At 48.6% G+C, this 24,279-nt stretch overlaps 1 protein-coding gene across 1 annotated transcript in view; it reads left to right on the forward strand.

The window, feature by feature from the left end:
* KCNN3 (potassium calcium-activated channel subfamily N member 3) overlaps positions 1–24,279 on the forward strand; it is a 177,982-nt gene that overhangs the window by 142,609 nt on the left and 11,094 nt on the right. The window contains 4 exon segments of the mRNA XM_037825857.1: positions 2,765–2,906; positions 9,834–9,944; positions 18,782–18,913; positions 19,607–19,675. Coding sequence (XP_037681785.1) covers positions 2,765–2,906; positions 9,834–9,944; positions 18,782–18,913; positions 19,607–19,675 — 454 coding nt within the window.

Below are 24,279 nucleotides of genomic sequence, written 5' to 3' on the forward strand. Positions count from 1 at the left end.
TCCTGGGGAATGATTTCCCACCAGTGCCTCAGCACAGGCCCTCAGAGCCGGGGTGTCACCCAGAAGGAGCAGCCACTGCGTCCTTTCCTCCCTGCAGGAGAGCAGCAAGCCAGTGGTGGAGGGGAGTGCATCGGCGTGCAGGGCTGGCAGAGCGGGGCAGACAGAGCAGGGCTAGCACCAGAATCCCAGGGATGTGGGAGATGGAGGGGAAGGGCAGCTGCCTGTCCAAGGCCATGTCAGGACTGGGTGGGGCTGACACCCTGAGCCAGAGTCGGGGGCAGACTCAATCCTGGGGATCAGAGTTGGGTGTCACCAACCCATCCTACTAAAAGATGGCCAGAGGAGCAGACACAGGGCCCAGCCCTAAGGAAGTGAGGCCGACTGAACAGGTAGCTGCCACGGGGCTCTCAGAGTAGTAGTAGTGTCTCTGGGGAGCAAGTAAAGCTGGCAGGTGAGGGCAGTCAGGTTGTCCTATCAGCAGGGCTTTGGAGAGGGGATATCTGCTCTTCAGACGTCCCCCTGGAGTGCCAGTCGCCATGCCCTTGTGCAGACAGCTAAGAAAAGGCTAATGCCACACCCTCTGGTTCCTGGGAGAGGAGTCCAAAGAGGGGCTGGACAGCCTCCCAGTGATGGGCCAGCTGGGACCAGCAAGGGCCCAGCTCAGGTCGGGGACAAAAGATGCCACCTGCCACCTCCCCACTAGCTCGGAACACCTGCTTCTTGCCTGGCTACCCTACCTCTGGGCGCCATCTTTTCATTATGTCCTGCTCACCACCTGCAGACCTATCTTCCAGGCAAGCCATGTCAACTGTCATTCCCCTGCTCAAGAACCTAGAATGGCTTCCAAGGCCTCTAAGATCAAATCCAAACTTCCTCTCCTGGAATCCAAGACCTTCTAAAATCTGACCCCTGAGCTCCAAAGCCCCCTCATCACCTGCTACTGGAGCCCAGGAGCCCTCTTCTCACCAAACTTCCTCATCACGCACCACCTCTCAGTACACACAGTTGTCCCTCCTGCCTCTGTGAAGCAGCAAAAAGAGCATGAGGTTTGCTCAGTTATTTCCTGTGTGTCCTTGGCCAAGTCACTCAATGTCTCTGTGCATCCAATTGCCCACCTGTAAAATACCTCACTGGATGTTGTAAGAATTGGAGCATTTGTATACGAAGTGCCAGCCACATAGTATGTGCTCAATAAATGGTCTCCATCACACCGTGCTCATGTGTTCCCTGACTTACGTGCCCCGCCCCTCCATTCTGCCTAACAGAGCTTCTGCCTCCTTCCATCTGCAGTTGCACCTAGAAACACCTGCCGATTACTCAGTGGGCACCAGACCCTGTGGCAGTATGGAGAAGACTGATGGTAGTAGCTAATACTTCCTGAGGGCCTCCTGTGTGCCAGACCCTATCCCAAGCATGTCATGTGCATTGATTCATGGAATCCTTGTTAGTAACTAAATCCTATGGACCAAAACTCCCAAATGGCTTTGTGCTCTCTCCAACCAGGTTGGTTTGGTCTCCTTGGCCCTGTCTCAGCTTTCCCCCATCCAGTGGCCTCTGAGTGGCTGGCTGGGGGATTTGATCAAGGGATGATATCCCTACAGGATAAAATGTGAGTCTGTTGTGTGTCATTCAAGGTCCTTCTCCAGCCGATGCTGTTAGAGAACATTTGGAAAAAGGATGGGCCTTTACCAGCCCTCCTGCCCCAGGCTGCAGCCAGGCCAACATGCCGCGCTTTGTGCCAAGCCCTGGGCTTTCGTAAGGGCTTTCTCTCTGCCAAGGATACCCTTCCCTGCCCTGCCTGGAAAACTCAAGCCTTGCTCCTCTGTGATGCCTTTTCTCGCTAATCCCCTTGCTTTTGGGTCAAGTTCATCGCCCTCTCCTTTCTGACCCTGAGGTGCCTTGTTCACCCGCTTATTACACCCTCCTGGAAATGTCTGCATCCCAGAAGGACTCCTCCCTTGGGCCGAGAGCCCTGAGGGCGGGGCCTGTGTCGTGGTCATTTTTGTATTTCAGTATTTGACCCAGAGCCTGCCCAGCACACAGTGGACCTCAGTGTTTGGGGATGGAGGGAGGAAAGAGATGGGTGGAATTGGCGTTCCAGGCAGAGGGAGTGAGGATGACATGTTTCCAGCTGGCTCCCCCCAGGACAGACAGCCATGAGCCCCAACCACCTCAGAAGGGGAGGCTGACCTTCTGCGGAGACCCCAGAGCCTCCCCTGGAAATGGCACCAAGAGCCCTGGGCTGCCACCGCCTCTCCAGACGCAGACGCTCAGGAGATGCCGGTCTTTGGGCTCCATCAGCTTTCTTACAGGAAATTGCTAAATGTTTTTGGTGATTTTTTAACATCTTCCCTGTACAGGAGCTTGTGATTTCAGATTAATCACCTCCACATACATTTCAACAGTCAACTTGGAAAGGAAAATTTAAATTTTATTACTGCACGATTTCATCCAAAGCTATTCTATCAACACCAAAAGCCTATCTACAGAATAATGTGCAACGCACAAAACATTTTGCCTCTGGGACCAAGCTCATGGTGGGGGTTGGTTTGGGGGGGGTCGGGGAGGTGGAGGCGAGACCTGGGGGTGGGGGTGGGGGTGGTTGGGGTGCCTTCAACAGCCCAGAGATCTGTGTGTGCCCCCATCACTGCTGCCCCCTCCCCAGTGAACTATCTAATTTCCTTGCCCCTCCTGCAGGTTTGTCCACAGCCTTTACTCCTGGGAGTGGCAGTTTCTCTACTAATTCCTGTGTTCCCCTTGGCAGGTACCACGACCAGCAGGATGTAACTAGTAACTTTCTGGGTGCCATGTGGCTCATCTCCATCACATTCCTTTCCATTGGTTATGGGGATATGGTGCCCCACACATACTGTGGGAAAGGTGTCTGTCTCCTCACTGGCATCATGGTGAGTACCCACTTTGCCCACTACCCTACCCTCAAAATGCTGCCAAGAGCAGAACCCTTCTTTGTGAGCCCAGAGGTGCATTCCTGGTCTGAGGTGGTGGTTGCTCATTAACAGACCTGCCTGCAGGTTCCCTGCACATAAAAAGGCAGTTGGGAAATCTGCAAGGGTTTCCTGCTTTTTAGTTGACGTTTCTAAGGTATGAAGAAGGCCCTGGTTCTTGACAGTGAATGGTCTCTTCGCAGCCCAGCAAAAGCAGGCTGAGCAAAGCTGGCCAGGGATCTGACCCACCCTGTCCCGCCCTGCCCACCTGCCCACTTTGCTGGCCTCCAATGAGGACCAGGGTTTGTGGTTTATTGTCCTCCTGCCTGACCCCTGACCCCACAGATCTTGGCACCATCTCTGATTAAGTTTAGCTGGAGCTCACAGGGGTGGGGAGTGGGGAAAGAGCACTAAACCGGCTAAGAGACTTGCATCCTGGACGTGTTTGGCCATTGGTGGGGACCTGGTTTGGCTCCAGGGCCCTGGGCCTGCTCCTGACACCGCGGGCTGCGGTCCCGCATCTGTAAGTGGAGGGCGCTGGCTCTGAGGGTCAGGTCTTTCCCAGCACTGCATCAGGCAAGGCCGTGCCTCCATGCCCACGTCTTCCCCAGTGCCCCGCACCTGGGCTACATCCTTTCAAGGTGCATTTTTCCTGCCTGTGGTTGCCCCTTCCCCATCCTGACACGTATGTACAGAGGCCCACATGCGCTGCCCATCACACCAGCATCATAGCGGGGTGAGAGGAGGGATGGGGGATCCGGAGGCAGAAGCTGGAGTCTGAATTTCCACTGCTAGCCCTAACCGTGGCCTCCTGGTACAGCACTGCCCACTGGGACCTCAGCGTTCTCGAGTGTAGAGTGAGGAGTAAGGGCTTTCCTGCCCTCGTGGCTGGCTTAGGATGAGACCCAAATAAAAGGATTGACGTCCAAGTGCCGTGTGATCAGTGAGTTGCCGCACAGGCCGTCCCCACTGACAGAGCCCTCAGCATCCCCAGCCTCTTGACAGCCCCTCTGCTTGTGAGTCGTGAGGGGCTCCCTTGGCCTGGCAGTGCTTTAGGTCTAGAACATGCAGCCACTGCCCTGTGACCTCCCTCCTAGAATCTAGAACACAGAGTCTCAGAGCTGGGTGGGGCCCTCTTTTCAGAAGAGGAAACTGAGGCTCCCATCTAAGCCTGGGTAGCACTGCGGGGAGCAGAGGGCATGTCGGGGTGGATGGGATGCTTGTGGCTTGGTTCCAGAAGCTCCGTGGTTGGACACTGCTGCCCACCCCAGGAAAGTCCTCCATCTGCACCCCCCAGATTTCATTCATCACCCCATTTCTCCCGGGAGAAAGAAAGACCCTCCCTCTGAAAGGGAAATGTCTCCCTTCTGTAGTGGAAAGGGTGGGCTGCAGTCTTCCTGTGGGGTCCCAGTTAACGCCTTACCAGGGGTGGGGTCTCCCTACTGCCTCCTGTGGGACTGGTCTCAGGGGGTCAGCATGGGGGTGAAGGGGGTCTCTGTGAGCAAGAGGGGCCATTTCAAGACTGGACACAGCCCCCTCCCCTTTTCCGACTGAAACCCAGGGTAGGGCCACATTAGCAGGCCCTTCCTGAAACAGCAGTTAATGACAAATCTTAGCGCCGGGGTTGAGCTAAATCATGGGTGAGTGTAAGGCTTGAGAACAAACACCTCCCAGTGTTTAGTAGGAGTCTGCCCGGCACAGTTCCAGCTGTCACCAGGAAACCAAGGAGAGAGTCTTCCTACCAGAAAGCTATGAAATGCCTCCCTCCCGATGGCCAAAGCTTTCCTGTCTCCTTAAAGCCCACCCCTGGGGTGTGGGCTTTGTGCCTCGAACCATCCCCCGGGGGCCTGCACAGAGCCTGGCTGCCAATAGGTGGATGGACCCTGCTGGGAGCTTTGGTTATTTTTAAATATCAGCCCTTCTCCCTCGCAGCACGGGGCTGTGCTCCTTGAACCTCCCATACCCCCCGGCTTCTAGAACTCTGGTAAAGCTGAGTGGAAGACTCGGGGCCCCGAGACCTTGCTGTCTCCTTGGGGTGCCATATCAGCAGGCAGCTTGGCCTCTCAGAACCCTCTTTTGCTGCCTGGATCTACAGGAGCTCTTTGGAAGGGAGTGTTTGGAGAGAGGTGTGATCAAAGAGGAAAGAGCAAACCAACAGATGAGGAGGAAGTGATACCACCTTCAGTAGAAATACAGCATACACCTTTCATCTCGTTTGGCTTGAGAACCCTCTGTGTAAAGAGATATCTTTCTAGATACAGGAACAGGAAGCTTTCCTTTCTTCATCATCAGCGTTTTTACACAAATTAAAGTCACTTGCCTCGCCCTGGGGTCCGCCACAGTGAAGCACCCTGATAGCATTTTTCTAGCAAATGTGATTTTCTCGCTGAGTCATTCCTTTCAAGGGTTTCGCGTTGCTGAGAATCACTCCCTCCCATACTATGTATATCTCCTGATTATTATTGCAAAGGGCCTTTCCTAAAGGTAGGGCTTCCTGTTTGGTTACCATGGACACCACGAAGGCCAAGGCAAGGCCTGCTTGGGAAGGGAAAGGAAGGATTTGTGTGTGCGGGCTGTAAATAGTCTTAATCATTGTTTTCTCTTGGCAATCCCAGTAACGGTGTAATTATCAACCATTAGGCAGGGTGTATAATTGTCTGAACCACTTGACATTGCTGGCACAGACCTGGTGTGTTTGAGAGATTTCACCCACAAAGGCAGACATATCAAAGCCCTGCCTCCTTCCATGAAGAGTTTTCATGATAACTGTTAGTGTCGGAAAGGGAAAGCTGTCCATATTTAATAAGCAGAATTGGAAAAAACAACATAATTTAAAGATGTGCCTGTGCTGCCCCCCTTTGCTGCCTGGAAGATCCTCGGGGTCCCCAAGTCTGCTTGGTAGTAACCTCATTTCCATAGAGCCACTTTCTAAAGCTGGACTCACTGTGTGGACCCTTTCATGAGTTATGGACAAATAGACAAAAGCTTCCAGGATATCTGCTGGGGACACTGAGCTTTTCCCCAAAGGCTTCATGAGAAATGCCTCTTTGAACTGCAAAAGGAAATTGATGATGAAGTAAAAGGTAGCACAAATGGAGTCATTTTAGGAGGAGGGAAAAAGAGGGCTCAGCAAGACATCTGCTTCATGTCAGTTTTAGAAGAGGAGCTTCTCCCCGAAACACCTTGGTTTCAGACCAATTGATGTTATTTTAGTTGTTACATGGAATCTGTTGAAGAAACAGGATCCAACTGTAAATCCTCCAGGCTTCCCTCCTCCATGTGTCACTTTCATTTATGTTTTATTTTATTTTATGCTTCTTTAGTTAAGAACTCCTCATCCTTTTCCCCCTTGGGATGCTTGTTTTTCCAGCTTCTAAGGTTTTCCAACTGGAAATTGTCTCTTAGAAGCAAGAAGTGGGAGGACGGGTGTGGAGTAGGCTGGGTCTCTGATTTGGGTCCAAGTTTGTGGATGGATTAGGAGTGTTCACCCCGTCTCTGCTCCTCTTTGCTCCCTGGTCACCCATGTACTTTGGAAAGCAGGGCCTTCTTAGAGGTGAGCCCCATCCCCAAATAGGAGTAGGGCAGAGAAGACCCAGGGAGGACAGTTTGTGTCAACTGTGATTCAAGGCTTGGCATGTCTGAAGGCAAAAAGTCTGAGTCATGGATTTGCTCGACAATCTGACCCCATGGAAGTCACACCAGCAGCTGTTTACCCTTTTCTGTCCCACTCCCATCTTCTCCTCACATGCCCTCTCTGCCCACCAGCCGTTTCTCAGATTCCACACCAGGACAGCATGAGCTCTCACACACCAAAATTAGCCAGGTCCTTGGCAGTTTGCCTCTTTAAACCAACGTGCATCACTGCCACTTCACACAACGGCCTCCAGGCTGCCAGCATAGCTCGGTCAGACTGGTAAGACCATCTGGGCAAAAGAGCCAGCATTCCAAAAGGAACATAGGTGGTCGTTCCACCGCTTAAAGATGAGCTATCCCTTGATAGTTCTTCTAAAGAGCCAAAATTGACCATTAACTTCTGACTCCAGTCTTAGTCAAGCTCCTTGTTCTACCTTCCTCTCTCAATCTCATTAGCCTGTCCTTTTGTCTTATTCCTCTGCTTCCTCCTTTCCTCTTTCTCTATTCTGTTCCAGGCTGTTTAGGATGCAGCACAACTTACTCCCTTTCTTAGTGTCCAGCTCTTTCTCTCCCTGTTCCCCACTCCCACCCCTCTGTCTCCTCTCCCTCTGTCTCTCTCTCTCTCTCTCTCTCTCTCACACACACACACACACACACACGCACACACACACACACACCCATTCTAGAGAGCACCAGTAGTCTGGATTTCAGTACTCTGTCCACCCCTTTCTGAAGGTCGCTATTGTCTGACCCTGTCTTTATAAGGTCACCTGTTAATGGAAATGACCGGGTTAGGCTTTATTTTTGGTGACTTCCCTAATTATAACCAGACGATGAATTTTCTAAAAGAAAAATAAAGCTGGGAGTATCCACTGCTATCAATTTAATTTGGAATTAGGGGTTAAGAACCCAGCTTTCTCCAGAGAAATATCCACAAGGGAGTCTTGACATCTTTAATTTGAAAGAAACTGGGAAATGCCATCTAGTCCATTCTCCTCCTTCCACACAGAAACATATCTTAGTCATATAGGACAGAGGGTTCCTTCATTAAAATGCTCTAGTTTCCAATTAGAAGTCCTTTGCACTCAACCAACTAGGCAGTGAGCCGTGGTAAGAACCCTGGAGCTTTCCATTTAGACTCTGGAAATTTGGGTTGGTCGATGATTCAACTAAAATTTAATTCTATTTCCAAATGACCTGGTGAGCAGAGGGGACTCCCTCTTCAGGCTTATCCTGCCCCCAGCTCTCTCAGGGATGATTTAAGCAGAGTTTTGCCTGAACCCAGGAAGATGAAGGCAAACGGTGCCTGGGAAGATCCCCTCCATCTGATGTTCCATTTTTAACATTATGATATATCCCCCTTTTGGAGCTTTTCAGCCCCAAAGTACTCTTGGAACTCCACATAAAAGAGAGGGATTATACGTGGTCTGGTTGAGGAGAGGGAGCACACAGCTTTCCTCTGGAACATCTTTTAAGCTATTTTTTGCTTTTGGAGACCTTGTTAAATTGATTACAGCTACAGGCCAGGCTGTCCAACTGGCTATCTCCTTTGAAAACTGGGCATAGAGTCTCCTGTAAGTCACAGATGCGAAGGAAACATCGGGAGGAAAATGAGGTCAGAAAAGGAAAGCTGACAGACTCATTTTTTTTTCACTTTGTTGTGCTACAAATGGGTGGATGGCCAAACAAACCAAGAAACACTGGATTGTTTTAATGGGAACTCTTGTGAAAAACTAAGGGACAGTGGTGCAACTTTAGCTGTGCCAAAAAGTTACACAGGCCAGCCTTTGTCTGCCTGTGGGAAAGGAGAGAAAGAGATTATAAAGGGGAGAGTAGGAGATTGGGCTGCCCATGTGCTTTCCTCCCAACTCTGTTACGGGTTACAGTACCTTTGGAAAACATTCTTTTCTGTCCCTCCCACATTTGGTAAGACACAATGAGCCAACAGTGTTACTGATATATTAGTTAAATCCTGAGATCCCAAACTGCTGAACTGGGCTCTGTGGCAAGTACAATTACTGTTTGGCTTCTAGAGGGTCAGACTTCTGGCTTTAATAAGTTTATCTTCTCCCTCCTGAGTGGAGGTCGGGGAAGCACAGGAACTGAGGGGTGGCCCCTGACAAGAGTGCACGCTTTTCTGAGGACAGGGTCAGGACCGGGGTGACTCCCTTGGGCCTGAGGAAGACTAGGGAGGAGTGATTCTCTCACTTCCCCCGGTGCTCACAGGCCACTCGAGGAATACAGTGAGGAGGATTTAAAACTCCACCGGGACACTGGTGTAATGTGCTGCTTTCCTTTCCCTGCTCATTTACCAGATGGTCACGCCTGCACCCAAAGGGTCAGGAGAGAAAAAGCGAGTCCCGCCATGGTGGAGTTGGGGCGAAGCCCTCTTTCTTTCATTCACTCCTCCCCGGTGCTCCCCTGGAGTGGGCCCCACGGGCAGGATAGGAACACTATTCTGGAAGATTCCAGCGGCTTCTGCAGGTTCACTTAAAATCCTGGTTGTGGGTAGAGTGTCGTTGTTGCCTTTAAAAGTCTCTGCCTGATGGTGAATGCATGAGCCTCTCGGTGAAGGCAAGAAAGGTCAATCCTTGGTGCTGGGTCATAGAACAGAACTTCAGGTAAAAAGACCCGACTGGGGGAACCAGCGCAGGCATTGAGTGCACATGCTCTTGCCAGCCCATGTTCTTCTTGGAGACAGTCTTTGGGGAAAATGTATTGCCTCCTCATTAGATTATTTTCGAGGAAACTTTCAACCCTCAGCAGGTGCTCCATCCATACTCTAATTTATGCATGGCCTTCTTTCCTCCGGGGCCACTGGTCTGCAGCTGACAGTGGTGTTGGGACATGCAGGGGGTAGGGAGGGCACATGTGTGCCGGACCCTCTGTCTTCTGCTGCACTTCATGGTTTGGAGGAGGACCTGGTGTCTACCCATTGTTTTAAATGACCCCCAGCCTCAGCCCCCACCCAGGGTCCTGCTCTGTTAGGAACTGGCTAGTTCTGAGAAGATCTAGTCTCCCAGAGATCAGCTGTGGAGCACAAGGCAGGGGGCATTGCAGCACCCCCTTCGGGGGGTGAGGGAGTCAGCCCCGACAGGTTTCATGGCTTGGTCTTGACCAGCCTGAGAGTTCAAGTCCCACTCCACTCCCGGGAAACACCCACAGTGGCCCAGGCCACATCGAGTCTTTCTCCTGGGCCTTGCCTCTTAATGATGGGCTCTCTCCCCCTCTGGTCCTCTTGCTGTCCCCCTACAGGGTGCCGGCTGCACTGCCCTGGTGGTGGCCGTGGTGGCCCGAAAGTTGGAACTCACCAAAGCAGAGAAGCACGTTCACAACTTCATGATGGACACTCAGCTCACCAAACGGGTAAAATACCACATGTTCATGTCTTAACGGGGGACTCAAGACCAGTGTGGAAGCCAATCAGAAAGAAAATAGTCAGACGTCATCAAGCAGGGCCACGCCTTTACCTGGAGCATCAGGGAGGCCCAGACACACACAAACAGCCCACACAAAATGGGTGCAACGCCTTAACTCTCCATAGCCTGTCTTCTGTCAAATCACAGCACGTGGTTCAGGCAACCAAATAATTTTCCTGGTAATGAAATCTATAGCAGACAATCGTGTAACCTGCCCCGTTGCCTAATGATAACTAATGGATCACCAAGCATGGGACGTTTTGGTTTATGCTCAAATATGTTCATGATTCTTGCTAGGAAGGTCAAGAGAATCTTAAAATGGTACTAGAAATGTTATTCAATCCTTTTTAAAAAAAAAATCATTAAAATCATCACTCTGGTAGAACTCACATTCCTAAACGTTGTTGCTCATCAAGCGTCATCATCCAATTTTCTCCTTTTGGATTTTCCAGATCATGTTTCTCACTCTGTACCCTTATGAAAGTAGTTAAGGAGGCTGAAACACTGAAAATATGCCAGAATGGGAAGATCGTTTAGCAGCTAAAAGTCTGACGCCCCACTGAATTGTCAGAGAAGAAAAGGCCCATTTAGAAGAGACAGAAACGAGTCTTTCAGTGTAACAGCAGGCCATATGAGCAAGGCAGGAGCTGTTTATTTAATGACAGCTTTTATGGAAAATTCTTTAGAGCTGCAGGCCGAACCAAGGTCAATAGGATGTTTTCTGCAAGACTGTCTCCTCTCTGAGACTAGAGAGAATCAAAAGCCAGGGCTGGGGTATGAGCCTCCCATAGCAGGTTCTCCTCATTTAGGACTAAGGTGGGTTAGGGAATTCATGAGCAACCAAGTTTTGATTTGGTTTTTTGAAAGCTAAATAAAATATTCAGTGATTAATGCTGCAGAGCAGTAAAAATATGTTCGAAATGGAGACACAGGCTGAAAGGGAGAACAAAAAGAGAGAGGGAGAGCGACAGAGAGGGAGAGCACGCGCGAGCTCTTAGGGAAGGCAGGGGGAGAAGGTGCAGTTGCCAAGGCCTCACCAGTCCCTTGACAGAATTATTGATGGTGTTTGATTGTTTGGTCTTTGATTACATGTATTGGGTTCTTTAAAGCACTGCCACAGATGTTAAAAGGAGCACTCACAGTACCGGCAAATATCCTTATGTTGTTGACATATGAATGGCCAAACATGGTACCTCCTGGCCCTGAGCTAGTGGTTGTACAAAAGAAAACATGATTTGTAGCATTGAGATGGCAGAGACTGAAGGCTGTAACCAGGGGTAAAGCCAGCCTGGGGTTTCCCACGAAAACCTGTCACCTGGCTGTTCTCCATCAGTCCCCTCCATGCTGCATTCCAAAGTCATGCTCAGTATTAAGGAAATTTGAAAGGTTATTGGAACACCTAAATGCAAATACATTTGCATCTATTATCCTGAAACCATTTAGCGATGTGGTTAACTACATACAGGTATGAGGGGAGAGAATTTGGGTCTCCAAAACCTCCTCTCAGAAGTTGTTTACCTAGATCAGAGGCATTTGACAGTCTCTCTGTTTATCCTGATTTGATTTTTTAAACCAAGTGTACACTTTTTATTTCATACTATTCCTTTGTCCTCTCCATTTTTCATTCAGTAGATCAGACACTAGAGGAAAATAAAGCCAAAGAAAGCCAGCTCTCTTATAGCACCAGGAAAATAAGCAATTTTTCTGCAATATAATTGTAGAAGAAGACGAGATTGTATTATGGTGGCTAATTTCAATGTTTCAAAAATAATTCTCTAAAATCCTCCTCGAGTCCAGTTATTTGTTGAAAAGGAAAGCTGAAAATCAAATTAACAAATATTTATTGTGCATCCATGAGTGCAAGGCACCCTTTTAATTGAATAACATCTCACTTTTTTGAGAACACTTAAATCTGTTGAAATGTTCCTTTAATATCTAATATCTTTTTCCAGAGAAATAAACAGCACAACCTGGCAGTACCAGGAATTCCAAAAGTTTTTTAATATAACCTTAATTAAAATGAAACAGAAGACTTCCTTGGACTGCTGTATTTTTAGCTGACTTTGTCCTGCTCACAAAAGGAGTGACCCTTTCTCCCCCAGGTTGCTAGTCCGTCCTCTGTCCACTCTAAATGGCCCATTGTGTCCAGCTGGAGTGGGTCAGAGAGGGGCTAAGCTCAGAATATTCATAAGATCTCAGTGGATTCCCAAAGAAAGATCCAATCGTGCAAATAACCAACTGTGGCGTAATCGCAGACCTCTCAGGAGTGGGCAGTGTAGTAGATTGAACAGATAACAACAATCTCTTACAGGTACCCAAACCCTTAGTTCTTCAAACACCTAAGCAAAAATAAATGGAGGAACTGAAATAATGATTTCAGTATTTTTATGAGCAATACTGAAAACGTACTAATATTTATTCCTTCTTCCTGTCTTCTTGCCATGGTCTTTATCATTAGATCCAGCACTATTTTCACTGATTTATTTGCAGGGGGTGGGAAGTGGGGAGGTCTGATAGCCCAAGACAAGACTGAAGTTGCTGATTTTCCCGAATCTGGTGGCCTTTCTTCTTTCACTTGTATAACTTGTCAAGCTTGGTGGCAACGTTGTTTCCGTGTTTAATACAATCCAATCTTTCCACGCTGACTGCCATTGTTATTCTATAATTACAATTTATTGCTAACCTCTGGGCTACTAGGTAATCTATACGTAAATGACAGACAGAGAGACTGTAGAAAAGATACTAGAGCCCCAGCTGCTCTCCCACTCAGAGCCCCATGTCCTGGCTTTTCTGTTTTATGTAACTAAATATTCCTATCACAGAGGTCACTCCCTGAGTGCCACATCTGTGCTCAGCTCTGGGGACATCAAGGTGTGTAAGAGGTGGCTCCTGCCCTCGTGCCTGATCTCTGGTAACTGACTGCTCCCTACAGAGTATCTTTCTTTTCTAAAAGAGAAGCTAAAAGGTAGGCTGCCCACGGACATACTCGGCTTAAAAGGTGCTGTGGACAGATGTTCTGTTCGCCCCCCCTGCTCTCCACCAGGATGATGCTGATGCTGTCAGCCCACACTGTGGCATGTGCAGCTGGCTGAGGATTGGGTCTCTGACCCTTGTCACAACAGTTTCTTGCCCCAAATACCTCATCTAAGTATATTTCCCCGTGGAATCAAAGAGGAAGACCTCATCCAAACCCATATCTTCCCTAAACTAATTGCTTCTTCCTTCCCTGGTCTGTTAAGGCATAGCTGTTCTTCCAGTGGCCTGGCCCATCTCTGAGTCCTCGCTGCCCTTGACCCCACAGGAGGCCAAGGAGCGTGGGAGCCCGATTCAGCTTTGCGTGGCTGTCCATGCCCTCCAGCCTCCCCAGGCCCTCTGCCCCATGACTGAGAGCCACCATTGTCTAGGTTTTGCACCATCACGACAGCTTGCTACCTTCTCTCCTCACCTGGGCCCCCCTTACCCCAGTCACCCCACACTTTGCTTCCCCATGGGTCTTCTTAGGCTCCTCAGCTTAGCGCCAAACATACCGCCGCCCTGCTCAAAAACCTTTAGGAGTCCCCAGGGCCTACTAAACAGTGCTGAAGAAAGCTTTTCTTTAATTATGAGCATATGTCAAAGTTTATCACAGTCTTACTGGGGAAAAAAAAAAAAAGCCCCCCCTAGACTATTTTAAAGATTCATTCTTGGTAGGAAAATTTTATAGGAAAAGATAATGGTAGTCATTGTTCTACTGGGTACAGAAAGTCTAGCTAAAACACAAAGTCCTGACTGACAGCTGGTTGGGCAGGTGAGTAGATTCCAAGAAAAAGTCTTAATCTCTTTAAAATTTATCATATAGTTAATTAAGCATTTATCAGGAATGTTAATTTTCCCCAGAAGGAGACTATATATTACATCACTCACAAAAGTTCTGTCCCCGACAGGTCTGGTACAGTTTTTCTTTAACCTCATAGAAACACTGAGCTTTCAAGCTGGAAGGATGAGCCAGTTCCATCCAGATGAGAAAACCCAGGCCCAGAGAGGCGAGCTTGGGCCCATGGCCTATCAGCTGGCTGAGTCCTGGCCACAGAGCGTGTTCTCAGGCCGGGAGGCAGCTCTCCAGCCAGGACCCAATAGGTTTTTTCAGAGAAGTCAGCTCCTTAGAACTCAGAATGGTCGTTAGAATCCCAGATCTGCTGGAGAAAAAAAGTCCATTTAGCTGAGCATCACGTTAATAGGACTATAGAATTAACCACCATTCATTACGATGGTACTATGGGGAAAGAGCTTCAGATGCCAGCTTTGAACCACAGAAATACATCTCCTCCTCTCTCCCTGTCCCAATTTCCTGCCAGCCCAGGGTTGAACTCCCAGTTCTAAGTGTTCAGTGGCAGCCAACAGGTGAGGCAGGCAGAGAAGTCTAAAAAAAGGGAGGGTGGAATAGAATGGGGGAAGGAAAGAAATGAGATGTAGCAAAGGGATGAAAAAAATGGCAGCCAAGATAAGACAGCAAGAAAGTCTGTGAGGGTGAGGTTGAGGGAAAAGTGGAGTTGGCAGATGGAGAAAAAGAGAAGCCCCCCTTTTCCCAGTCCTGTGTGTAATGAATGCCTTCATTTGAATGTCTGAAGACACAGCTGGCCTGCAGGTTCTCGGATTGTGATCTCTATCATCCGTCAGTTTATCTCTGCTCGAGGAGTCTAACTCCTTGAAGTAATTTTAAGTCACACCCACCCTCCAGGCCTGATCTGTCTTCCTCCTTCCCTGACTCCAACCTCCAGGTAGAAAACCCCTTCCCCAACACAGGTTCCTGGCAGCACAATGGGCTTGCTAAGGCATGCTTCTGGGGGTTCCACCAGTGGGACTCCTGGAATTACTCTCCCAGGGCTCGTGGGGTGTTCTAGCCTCCCTCATCTTCCTTGCACCCCTGCTCCAAGTGACCTTTCTGCAACTGGTGGCCTCCCTTTAATATCTAGGGGCACATTATCACTGCAGACAGGTGGCCAGAGCAAGCATGGAAGTGCAAAATGACACAGCAAAGAGCTCACAGGAACAGACAGACATATGTGTTCTGTTTTATGTTTTCTTTTGTTTGGCAGGGGGAGGGAGAGGAGGGAAAAAAAGCTGACATTTACTGGGGGCTCAATTAAGCTCCTATTTATTGAGGCATACCGTGGCCAGGCTCTGTGCTAAGGGTTTTAAATATACTCGCAAAGAATTATCACAACATTCCCCATTTCACAGATAAATTGTGCTCACTCTCTAGCTCCCTACACTGCTTCATTTCTCTTGGAAGCACTGATTGCCTGATACTGTTTTACAAACTGCATATTATCTGTGCCATCCACAAGATTAGAAATTCCATGAGAGCAGGAATGTTATCTATTTGTTCCACAATATTTCCAGTTCCTAGAACAGTGTCCAGCCTCTTGTAGGCACCCATTAAATGTTTTTTGAATGAATAAATAAGGAAAATGAGTCTCAGAGAGGTTTAGTAATGGGTCCAAAGTGGAGATAATAATTCCATGTATTTGTGAGGTTTTCCTGAGGGTTAATGAGACAAGGCAACAGAAAGTGTTTAGCACAGAGCCTGGCACATAGTAAATGCTCAGTAAACGTCAGCTGTCATTATTATTCAGATGACTTTCTTGCCATCATCTGAGAGCCCTTCCTAAAGTTTGTAGGTCACTGAGCCCATTCTCTGGCTCCATCAGAGTGAAAGCTTAATTTTTGTTGCTGTAGTTTGAGAATTTATAGACCCACAGAAAACAATTAGCCTGGGTGCTTAAGGGTTTTGGAGATGGGACAGCCAGCCTTCCATACATAAAAGGTCCTCTCCTAACGGTCCCCAAACCCATGCAATCGTGGACATCCTCACTCATTCCCTCCCAGTGTGCCACTTCCATCCCAATCTCCGACCCATCCCACCCCCTTCCCCCACAAGTGTCTTCTGGCCTCAGTCCCCTGCCCCTCAGGAGACCCCAAAGGTAGCCAGCCCCCAAGAAGAAACAGTGCTTGGGAGCCCTGCAGAGCTCAGGGAATTCCAGATTCCAGGAGGGGCACGTGGCCTCATCTGTCCCTCACCCCCAAAATGCTCAAAGCAAATCAGCCAGGTGAATTGGATTTACTGACCACCTGGGAAAGCACAGTGCAGTTAAAAAGCCCATTTCTTTTTCTCTTGCAGATATTGATCTACTTAGCTTTGTGCCAGGCTGGTTGCTGGCACTTAATTTCAGAGTCAGCACCGGGGCTTGCATTTAATGTCACTTTCCTGAATGCACAGGGGCCTCCCGTTCAAGCCCATAAAGGTGATGGGATGGCCTCGCTCCGCTACCCAGTAACTCACATTTAAGTGTAGGACATGGACATGGACAGCCTGTCCTGTCACATTGCTAAGAAAGGGCTACAATGCTTAAAAAAATGAATTCTGCTGTCCTTTCCCATTCCTTGATCCTGGAAAACAGGAAATAAATTTGTTTGTGCAGAGAAGAAAACTAGTCAGGTCTTTCCTTCAGACCACATGAAAACCTTATGTTCTTCTTGGACTCGGCTCTTCTTGGACTCGGCTCGTGTTTCAACGTTGCCATTAGCTAGCTATGTGAGTCTGGCTCGCCCATCCTATCTCTGAAGCTGTTTCTTCATTTTTAAAATGGGGGAGTGGGGGGTGGAGTTGGACTAGATGATGATAATGCTCTCTGAGTGGCACTTTATAGTTTATAAAGCACTGACATCCAGATTGACTCAGTTTACAAACATTTACAGAGCCTGTGCCTCAGTTTCTTCATCTGCAATATGCGGATAATATTACTACCTGCCTGATAGGGTCGTTGTGAGGATTAAATGAGTTTATACATACGACATACTCAGACCTGTGCCCGGCACAAAGTAAATGTTAGCTATTGCCCTCAGCTCCATCATCATCCTCATTTGGGCCTCACAACCACCTCACAACCACCCTGCAGGTAAAGGGTTCTTTTCCCTACCTCGTAGATAATTAAGCATTTGCTCCTCAACGGCTTAATCCATGGCAGAACAAGGATTCAACTGCAGGCTTTCCAGTTCCAAATGCTTGTTCCACACCAACCCAAAAACAATTGTCCAAGGCCAGTCAGCCTTGACATTCCGAGGCTCTGTCAGTATTCCAAAGAGGAGACTTGTGTCACCAGGGCCCTCGTGATGATCACCCCAAATGCCAGAACTGGTATTTTCCCTCCTGTTTTCCTTTGAGACTTTTTTTGGAGGCTAAGCACCAGGGGAAACTGAAGAAACCACGTGTCAAATTGTCCTCTCGCCCTACACAAGGACAGTAGGAGTATGTGCTCTGCAGAGAGAATGGCTTCCCTCAGGGACGTCTCTCCTGCCTGAAGGCGCGGCCCCTCCCGCCCCAGAGATCTCCCTCTCCCCTACCTCCCCCCTCCCCGCCTGGACACCCACCACTTCCAGCTCCCACCCACTGCCACCTGCTTCCCTTCAGGCAAGAAAGTACCAGAGGTGGGCAATTAAATCACTTGAAACCATCTTCACAGTGGATTTTTACTGAACAAAAAAGCAATATTTATGTCACTTAGACATTTCTGAGAAGACTTAGCTGCTCTTTTAAAAACATCACTTCAGCGCCAATGAAAAATATAATCCAGCCTTGGTAATAAATTTTTAAAATATACACACACACCAAAGTTATCAGCCTGCAAAACAATGTTTCCTAGGCCTTCCCACACGTCTCAGTATTTTAACAACGTCCCATCTGTTGATGTCAGTCTGAAGAAACAGGTCTGTATTTTTCAGTTTTATTAAAATCCTTTCTGGCTAGTAACCTGATTTCGGCTAGGCTGGCCAACTTACTTCCAGGCCCTGGGCCTGTAGACCTATGCCAATTTGTGAGGCTGACAGAAATGGGAACAGTTAATCAAAAATCTGTTTAGCATGTGCTTAATAAGGAACGTGTTCCTCTTGCTCTTGTTACTAGTTGCTGAAGATGTCTGTGTTTGGATTAAAACTTTGTCCCCTGCCATCTGGATGCCATTGATATGTCTCAGCTCAGTCAAGAGCTGGGTGATATCAGTGGTTTCCATGTCAACGGATGGCAGCGTCATATGTCGAAACGTGTGATTGCAGTGCTCAGCGAGGGAGCCAGCCTTGGGAAAGAGGCAGCTCTGGGTTTCGCACCTAAATATCTTCTCTGATTTTCAGTCATGGCTTTGAAATTATTTCCGTTTCCTTCCAATTACATTTACATGTAAAATTGCAGTGTAAATGTCTTTTGGCCACTAGGGAAGGGAAACAATGGACTTGTTGATATGGATAGTGCCGTTTGGTGGGAAAGCCATTTCCTCCCGGAGGCCTTTTAAAATCTCCAGCTGATAGCAAATCCATTTACTCTCCAAATCCAAGGAATTTACCACGTGCACGAAATGGAAATCTCAGGTAGAGTGTGAGACTCTGCACACAGGGCAGCGGTGGCTTATATTTATTTATTCCAAGCGTGCCCCTGGCCTCAAGGTCTTGGTAATGGAGCCTGACTAAATATAGCCTGGGGAACAGCAGTTGCAAGGAAGTACTGAAATAATTAAGAAAGTAACAAAGAAGCACCTCTCCACCTCAGGTTCCAGCCTACTGTGTCCAATACAGGTTTAATAAGAGATGGACTTTAATTATCTTTTCTCAGAGTTCATGATTTTGATTAAGGAAATAGATCACTGCAGCATCATTTCTTTAGAAGTTAGACTATATTAGCACAGGTGGAAAACATATTACGTGAACCTTGGAAAATTAACCTGATGGCAGCCTGCTTTATTTATTTTGCCTCAGATCAAGAACGCTGCGGCCAATGTTCTCCGGGAAACGTGGCTAATCTATAAACACACAAAGCTGCTAAAGAAGATTGACCACGCCAAAGTCAGGAAACATCAGAGGAAGTTCCTCCAAGCTATCCACCAGTGAGTCTGCCAGGGCAGCTTAGCCATTGGCTGATGGAATTGCAGGTGGTGGGACCCCCACAGCTCCATCAGTATCTTCTCATATACTTGGGAGGTGCAGAAGAAATCTATTCTGTTCCACTGAGCATCACTGGGGACAGAGAACCAGGCCCAGATGAGACCATCTGTTTGTTCACTTTTTTGCACCTGCCATAAGCCAGGCATTGGGCAGAGAGATGTGGAAGATGGGGAAAAAATAAAATAAAATAAAGTAAGACCCTCTAAGAGCTCCCACAATCTTCATATATACACAACACTCACACATATGCATGCACATTACAATCCAAAGCAAAACAAATGGTGACCAGTGCTTTCTAGAATAGACGTATTTAAAAAGTATAGTGGAAAAGCAGAAGATGACAACATTTATTCCGACTGGGAGGTTTGGAGAAACCCTGAAAGGTTGAGAGTGGGGCTTTCCAGGTGGAAGGCACAGAACTGGCAAAAGCAGAGAGGGGGGAAATGGTTGGAGAGAAGTGAGGAAATTAAATGACTGGGGAACCCGACAAGCCCTTGATTCTGATCAGTTGTTACCCTCGTGTTCAGGTTCCCATGCTGGGTTCCAAATTAGATTATTTGAAACGGATGTAGAAACTGCTAGTGGGGTTAAAACCTCAGTGTGCACTTGGAGGGTCTGACTGTTATGACCTTTCCCCAGGCGAGGAGCGTCAAGATGGAGCAGAGGAAGCTGAGTGACCAAGCCAATACCCTGGTGGACCTTTCGAAGGTGAGTGGCAGAATCTGAAGCCACCCATGAAGAGTTCTCAGGGACTGGCCTTTAGACTTAGCTGCAGCTGTGAAGACCTGGCATATCCAGACTGTATGGGACAGGGCCAGGAAGCAAACACTTTCTCCTTGGTTAAAAAACAATCTTGGTTCAAGCTCTCGACGTTTATAGTCTACCAGCATGTTTTGTTGTCTTCTAAACTTTAGCCTTCATCTCTCAAGTTGTATAGCTCAGATTCGTCTTTGCTTGGGATTAATTAGCTGACCTATTAAATCTTTTTAGTGGGTTATTTTATTAGCTGGCCTTGAGGGACTCCTAAAGATGAGCTTGAGTTTGCATAGCGGTGCAGCATATGGCCACAGACCAGGACGGTGATCATGGTCATGGTCATGGTCAAGGTTACACTGAAGAGCATTCCAGTTTGCTGTTATACTTGAAAGTTTCTTTTCCTGCCCCCTCCAATCCTTAAAACCCATTTTTTCTGGCCCCAGATGGGGGCAGGGGTGCATTCCTTTGACTTCTCAAGAGGCAGATAGTCACTGATGAACATGAAAATGCCAGAAAACGAGAGCCCTCCTTTGAGAGCCTCGGGCTTGATATCACACTGTCAGTTCGCGTTTCTGGCACTGAACTGCTGTAAATACTGCAAAGAAATGTGCTCCTCTTGCAAATCACTAAAGGGAAGGGACCAAAGGCTGCACTGCTGGCAGAGCCGAGTGTAGATTTCACTGCAAAAAGGGGCCTCCCCCTCCTTGGCTCCCCCTCCTCATTGCCGCTGGATGGAAACTGTGCATCAAGTGTACAGCACAAGGCCAGGCTGGCAGAACATTCCAGCAGATGTCAGTTATCATAAAGGAACACGTTCCCTGGGTAAGCGAGAGAAACTCCCTCGGGCAAATTAAGTACCCTTTGAAAAGAGGGTGCAATCAGAGAAATTACTGGTTGTTGGACCACGTGCACAAGCCTTGTTCAATAAAGAGAGCAAGGCAAAGAAAGGGCTTCCGAACCTGTGAGGACTTCAATCAGGGGACAAGTGGTTGGCACGGTTGGGGAGAAGCCCAGAGGCCTGGGTGCTTTTAGAGGAGGGGTGCTTAGGTGGAGTATCGGGTTCCTGAGAGCCGGGAACAGGGGACAGGCAGGAATGGAACTTGTACTGAAGGGCAGAGAGAATGCCCTGGGTCCTGGAGTGTGCCGGGTAATACCCTTGTGTTCCCATAGCAGAACCCCACTGGCACTAGGCTTAACGTGGAGGAATTTATTATGAGGACATGAGGGAGTCTTATTCCAGGCAGAAGCTCAAAGCAGGGATGTGGTTGGACTTTGGAAAGGAACTGACTAGTATGGGGACCTAGAAAAATCTCACAGCCTAGAAAGTACTGTCTCACCATCTTCTCTCTCCTTCTGTTCAAGTGCCTGCTTCAGTTCTCTCTCTCCCTCTCCCCTCTCCTTCCTTCCCCTCCCCTCCTCTCCCCTTACAGCTCTCTATGCCTCCTGTCTCCATGGCAGACTACAGCAGGCCCCCAATCCCGAGAGGCCAGACTATAGTTCTAGCCACAGGCAATTGGCCTCCTATTGGTCTTGATTCTAGAATGTCAGAAAGGATGCTAGGACTGGCCACTTTAGGTCATGTGCCCTCCCTTGGACCCATCAGCTGTGGCCAGGAAGAAGGCCAAGTTGGGCAAACGTGGCACAGAGGGCCAGCCTCCAATGAGGAGTGGTTCTCTGAGATTACAGAATGCCCAACAGCCTGGAAGATACCCAAGAGGTTTCTCCTACAACTAGCAATGTTTCCATCCTCACCTCGCACCTGCCAGGACACACTGAAGTGGCCATGTTCTCCCGGGAATAGCAACAAACTGGACCGTTGAGCCTTCGTTTTTGTAGTCCTGCCCACTGCCTCTCATAGGGATGGGACCCAGCGCAGAGCAGAAAGGGTGAAGCAAAAACCACAGTGCATTCACTCTCATGTGAATTGGGTGGACTAAACCATACATAATTTGGGAGTGTGCAGGAAAGGGTTAGGGATAGATTTCTGTAGGGCCCTGTGGGTGGTGGGGTGTGAGATCTAGAGAGGAGGTGAACTCTGACCTTCTTCCAGTCTCTGTCTTTTCCTCCAGGAGGGTCTCCCAAGGTCCTGGCAGCAGTTCAGCCTATTTCACGTTGGCCCCCGGTTGCCCTGGCATCCCATCACCAAGCAGAAGAACAAGGGAGAAAAATAAAGCCATATTCTCTCCCTTTTTCTTCCCTTGTGCTACATCCTTTCAACTCCCACCCCTGCCCTTTGGTCCTCTCTAGATTAAGAATAAGGCATGTGGCCTCCAAATACTGTTTTCTATTTTGAATAGTTATAGGGTGACAGAGCTGGGAGGACTCCTTGATAGCTTCAGTTGAAATGTGAAAATGATTCCTGCCATCTGAGGCTCAACTAAATATCTAGGAAAATGCCTTGTAATCTATAAAGGGTTTTGCACATGGTAGTTCCACCTATGACTGTGATGAGAAAACCGAGAGCCCAAGGAACAAAGTGACCATCCCAAGGTCAGGCAGTTGGCAGGTGGCAGCGCTGGGGCTGAAACCCAGGAGCCCGCACTGGGAGTCCGGAGCTCATCAGGGTGCCCCTTCTGTCAAATAAATCTGTGATTTTGTCCATTCCGGGAAAAATGTGTGCCTTGAGGAGGTTCTGTGAATGTTAATGAATAAAGAAAGCACTTTCATTTCTCCAGTCACCCTCTCCTCTAAGGACATCCAGGAGGATTACAGTGCTTGGGTCTGCAGACAGAGCTAGCCGGAGAGGGGCTGCCTTCGCCCCACCTCTGTTGACTCCTCTTTTTGCTGCTCCAGCTGATTCCCTTGTGGGACAGGTAGTCAGCTGGGGAAATTTCACTGCATTTTCAACTCCTTTCCCCCCATCTCCTCTCTGTCATCTCATATTTTGCCACCTTCTTTTATGCCTCTTTTTTCTCTCACTTTCTTTCCTGCTTCCTTGGCCCCTGAGGACATCAATGGTTTCTGTGTTTTCCTGAGTAACTTGAAATTTAAGGTGAAATAGGATCAGGGTGTCACTGGCAGCCCAAAGAATCACAGTAGCTCAGGGGAGAGGGGAGGCTCTCTGCCGCTGCAGACACAGGCGCTTATCCGTCAACACCCCTGGCCTGTGAAGATCCACGTGACTCCTGCTCCCAAGACTGATGTACGGAGCCAGGGTGTCATTTGTTACTTTGCCAGGAGAAATACGATTGTCACCCAGACTAGGATTCTCTGCAGATCAACAAGGGAAGCCAAATTATAATCAGAAAGTTGCTCAGTAACACGTAACGGTATTACTTGAGTGCATGGCAGCATCTGTTACCACGGCCTGCTGGGGGCTGGGGGGCTCCTCTGAGCCCATCAGCCGAGGTGCCTTCTCCCTGGTGGGCGCTGGTGTGAACACTCCCAGTGTTTCCTTCTGCAACTCTCCTTTTTTCTCTGTTCCTTCCTCTCTCTTTTCCTGGTTCCCATTTTCTTTCTCTGTTCATGAATTCAACAACTATTTACTAAACACCTACTAGTGTACAAGTCAGGCCCTGCACAGCCACCACACAGGGCAGTGCAGTGCCACAGGAGAGGTGAGTAAAGGGAGTTTGGAGAGCATGCAGGGGGGCTTCTAAGGCGGCCTGGGGTGGTCCCCAGGATGACTAGGAATAAACCAGGGAAAGAGCAAGGACCAGATGCTCTCAGCAGAGGGAACAACTGGACTCTGGGCCTGAAAGGGGAGAGGGCAGTGCACCGTCCTGCATGGAGAGTGGTTCGGTGTGTTAGAGTGAGGGAGCAAGGGGCAGTGGTGGGAGATGAGGCTGGAGAAGGAAGCAGAGGACAGAGAAGAGGACTTTACCTGCCTTGATCCCGAGGGCAGTGGGGAGCCATGGAAAGGTTTTAACAGGAGAGCAACTTGCTCAGATTTGTGCTTTGGAAGGATCAACAGGGATATTGGGTGGCCAGGGTGGAGTCCAGGAAACCCTTTGGGAGGCTGTTGTGGTTGTCCAGGTGAGCCGATGGCCCAGGTGGGTGACAGCATCATTTGGAACTAAAGTGGTTGTTCTAGTTTGCTAATGCTGCCAGAATGCAAAACACCCGAGATGGACTGGCTTTTATAAAAGGGGATCTATTTGGTTACACAGTTACAGTCTTAAGGCCATAAAGTGTCCAATAAGGCAACAATCGAGTACCTTCACTGGAGGATGGCCAATGGTGTCTGGAAAACCTCTATTAGCTGGGAAGGCACGTGGCCAGCGTCTGCTCCAAGTTCTGGTTTCAAAATGGCTTTCTCCCAGGATGTTCCTCTCTAGGCTTCAGCTCCTCAAAATGTCACTCTTAGTTGCTCTTGGGGCATTTGTCCTCTCTTAGCCTCTCCGGAGCAAAAGACTGCTTTCCAAGGCCATCTCCAAAATGTCTCTGTAAGCTGAAGCTCCTCTCTCAGTTCTAGAGCATTCTTCAAAGTGTCCCTCTTGGATGTATCAAGCTCGCTCCTTCTGTCTGAGCTTATATAGTGCTCCAGTGAACTAATCAAGGCCCACGCTGAATGGGCGGGGCCATACCTCCATGGAAACTATCCAATCAGAGTCATC

The sequence above is a fragment of the Choloepus didactylus genome, chromosome 2 (assembly GCF_015220235.1).
Source record: "Choloepus didactylus isolate mChoDid1 chromosome 2, mChoDid1.pri, whole genome shotgun sequence".
Classification (NCBI taxonomy): Eukaryota; Metazoa; Chordata; class Mammalia; order Pilosa; family Megalonychidae; genus Choloepus; species Choloepus didactylus.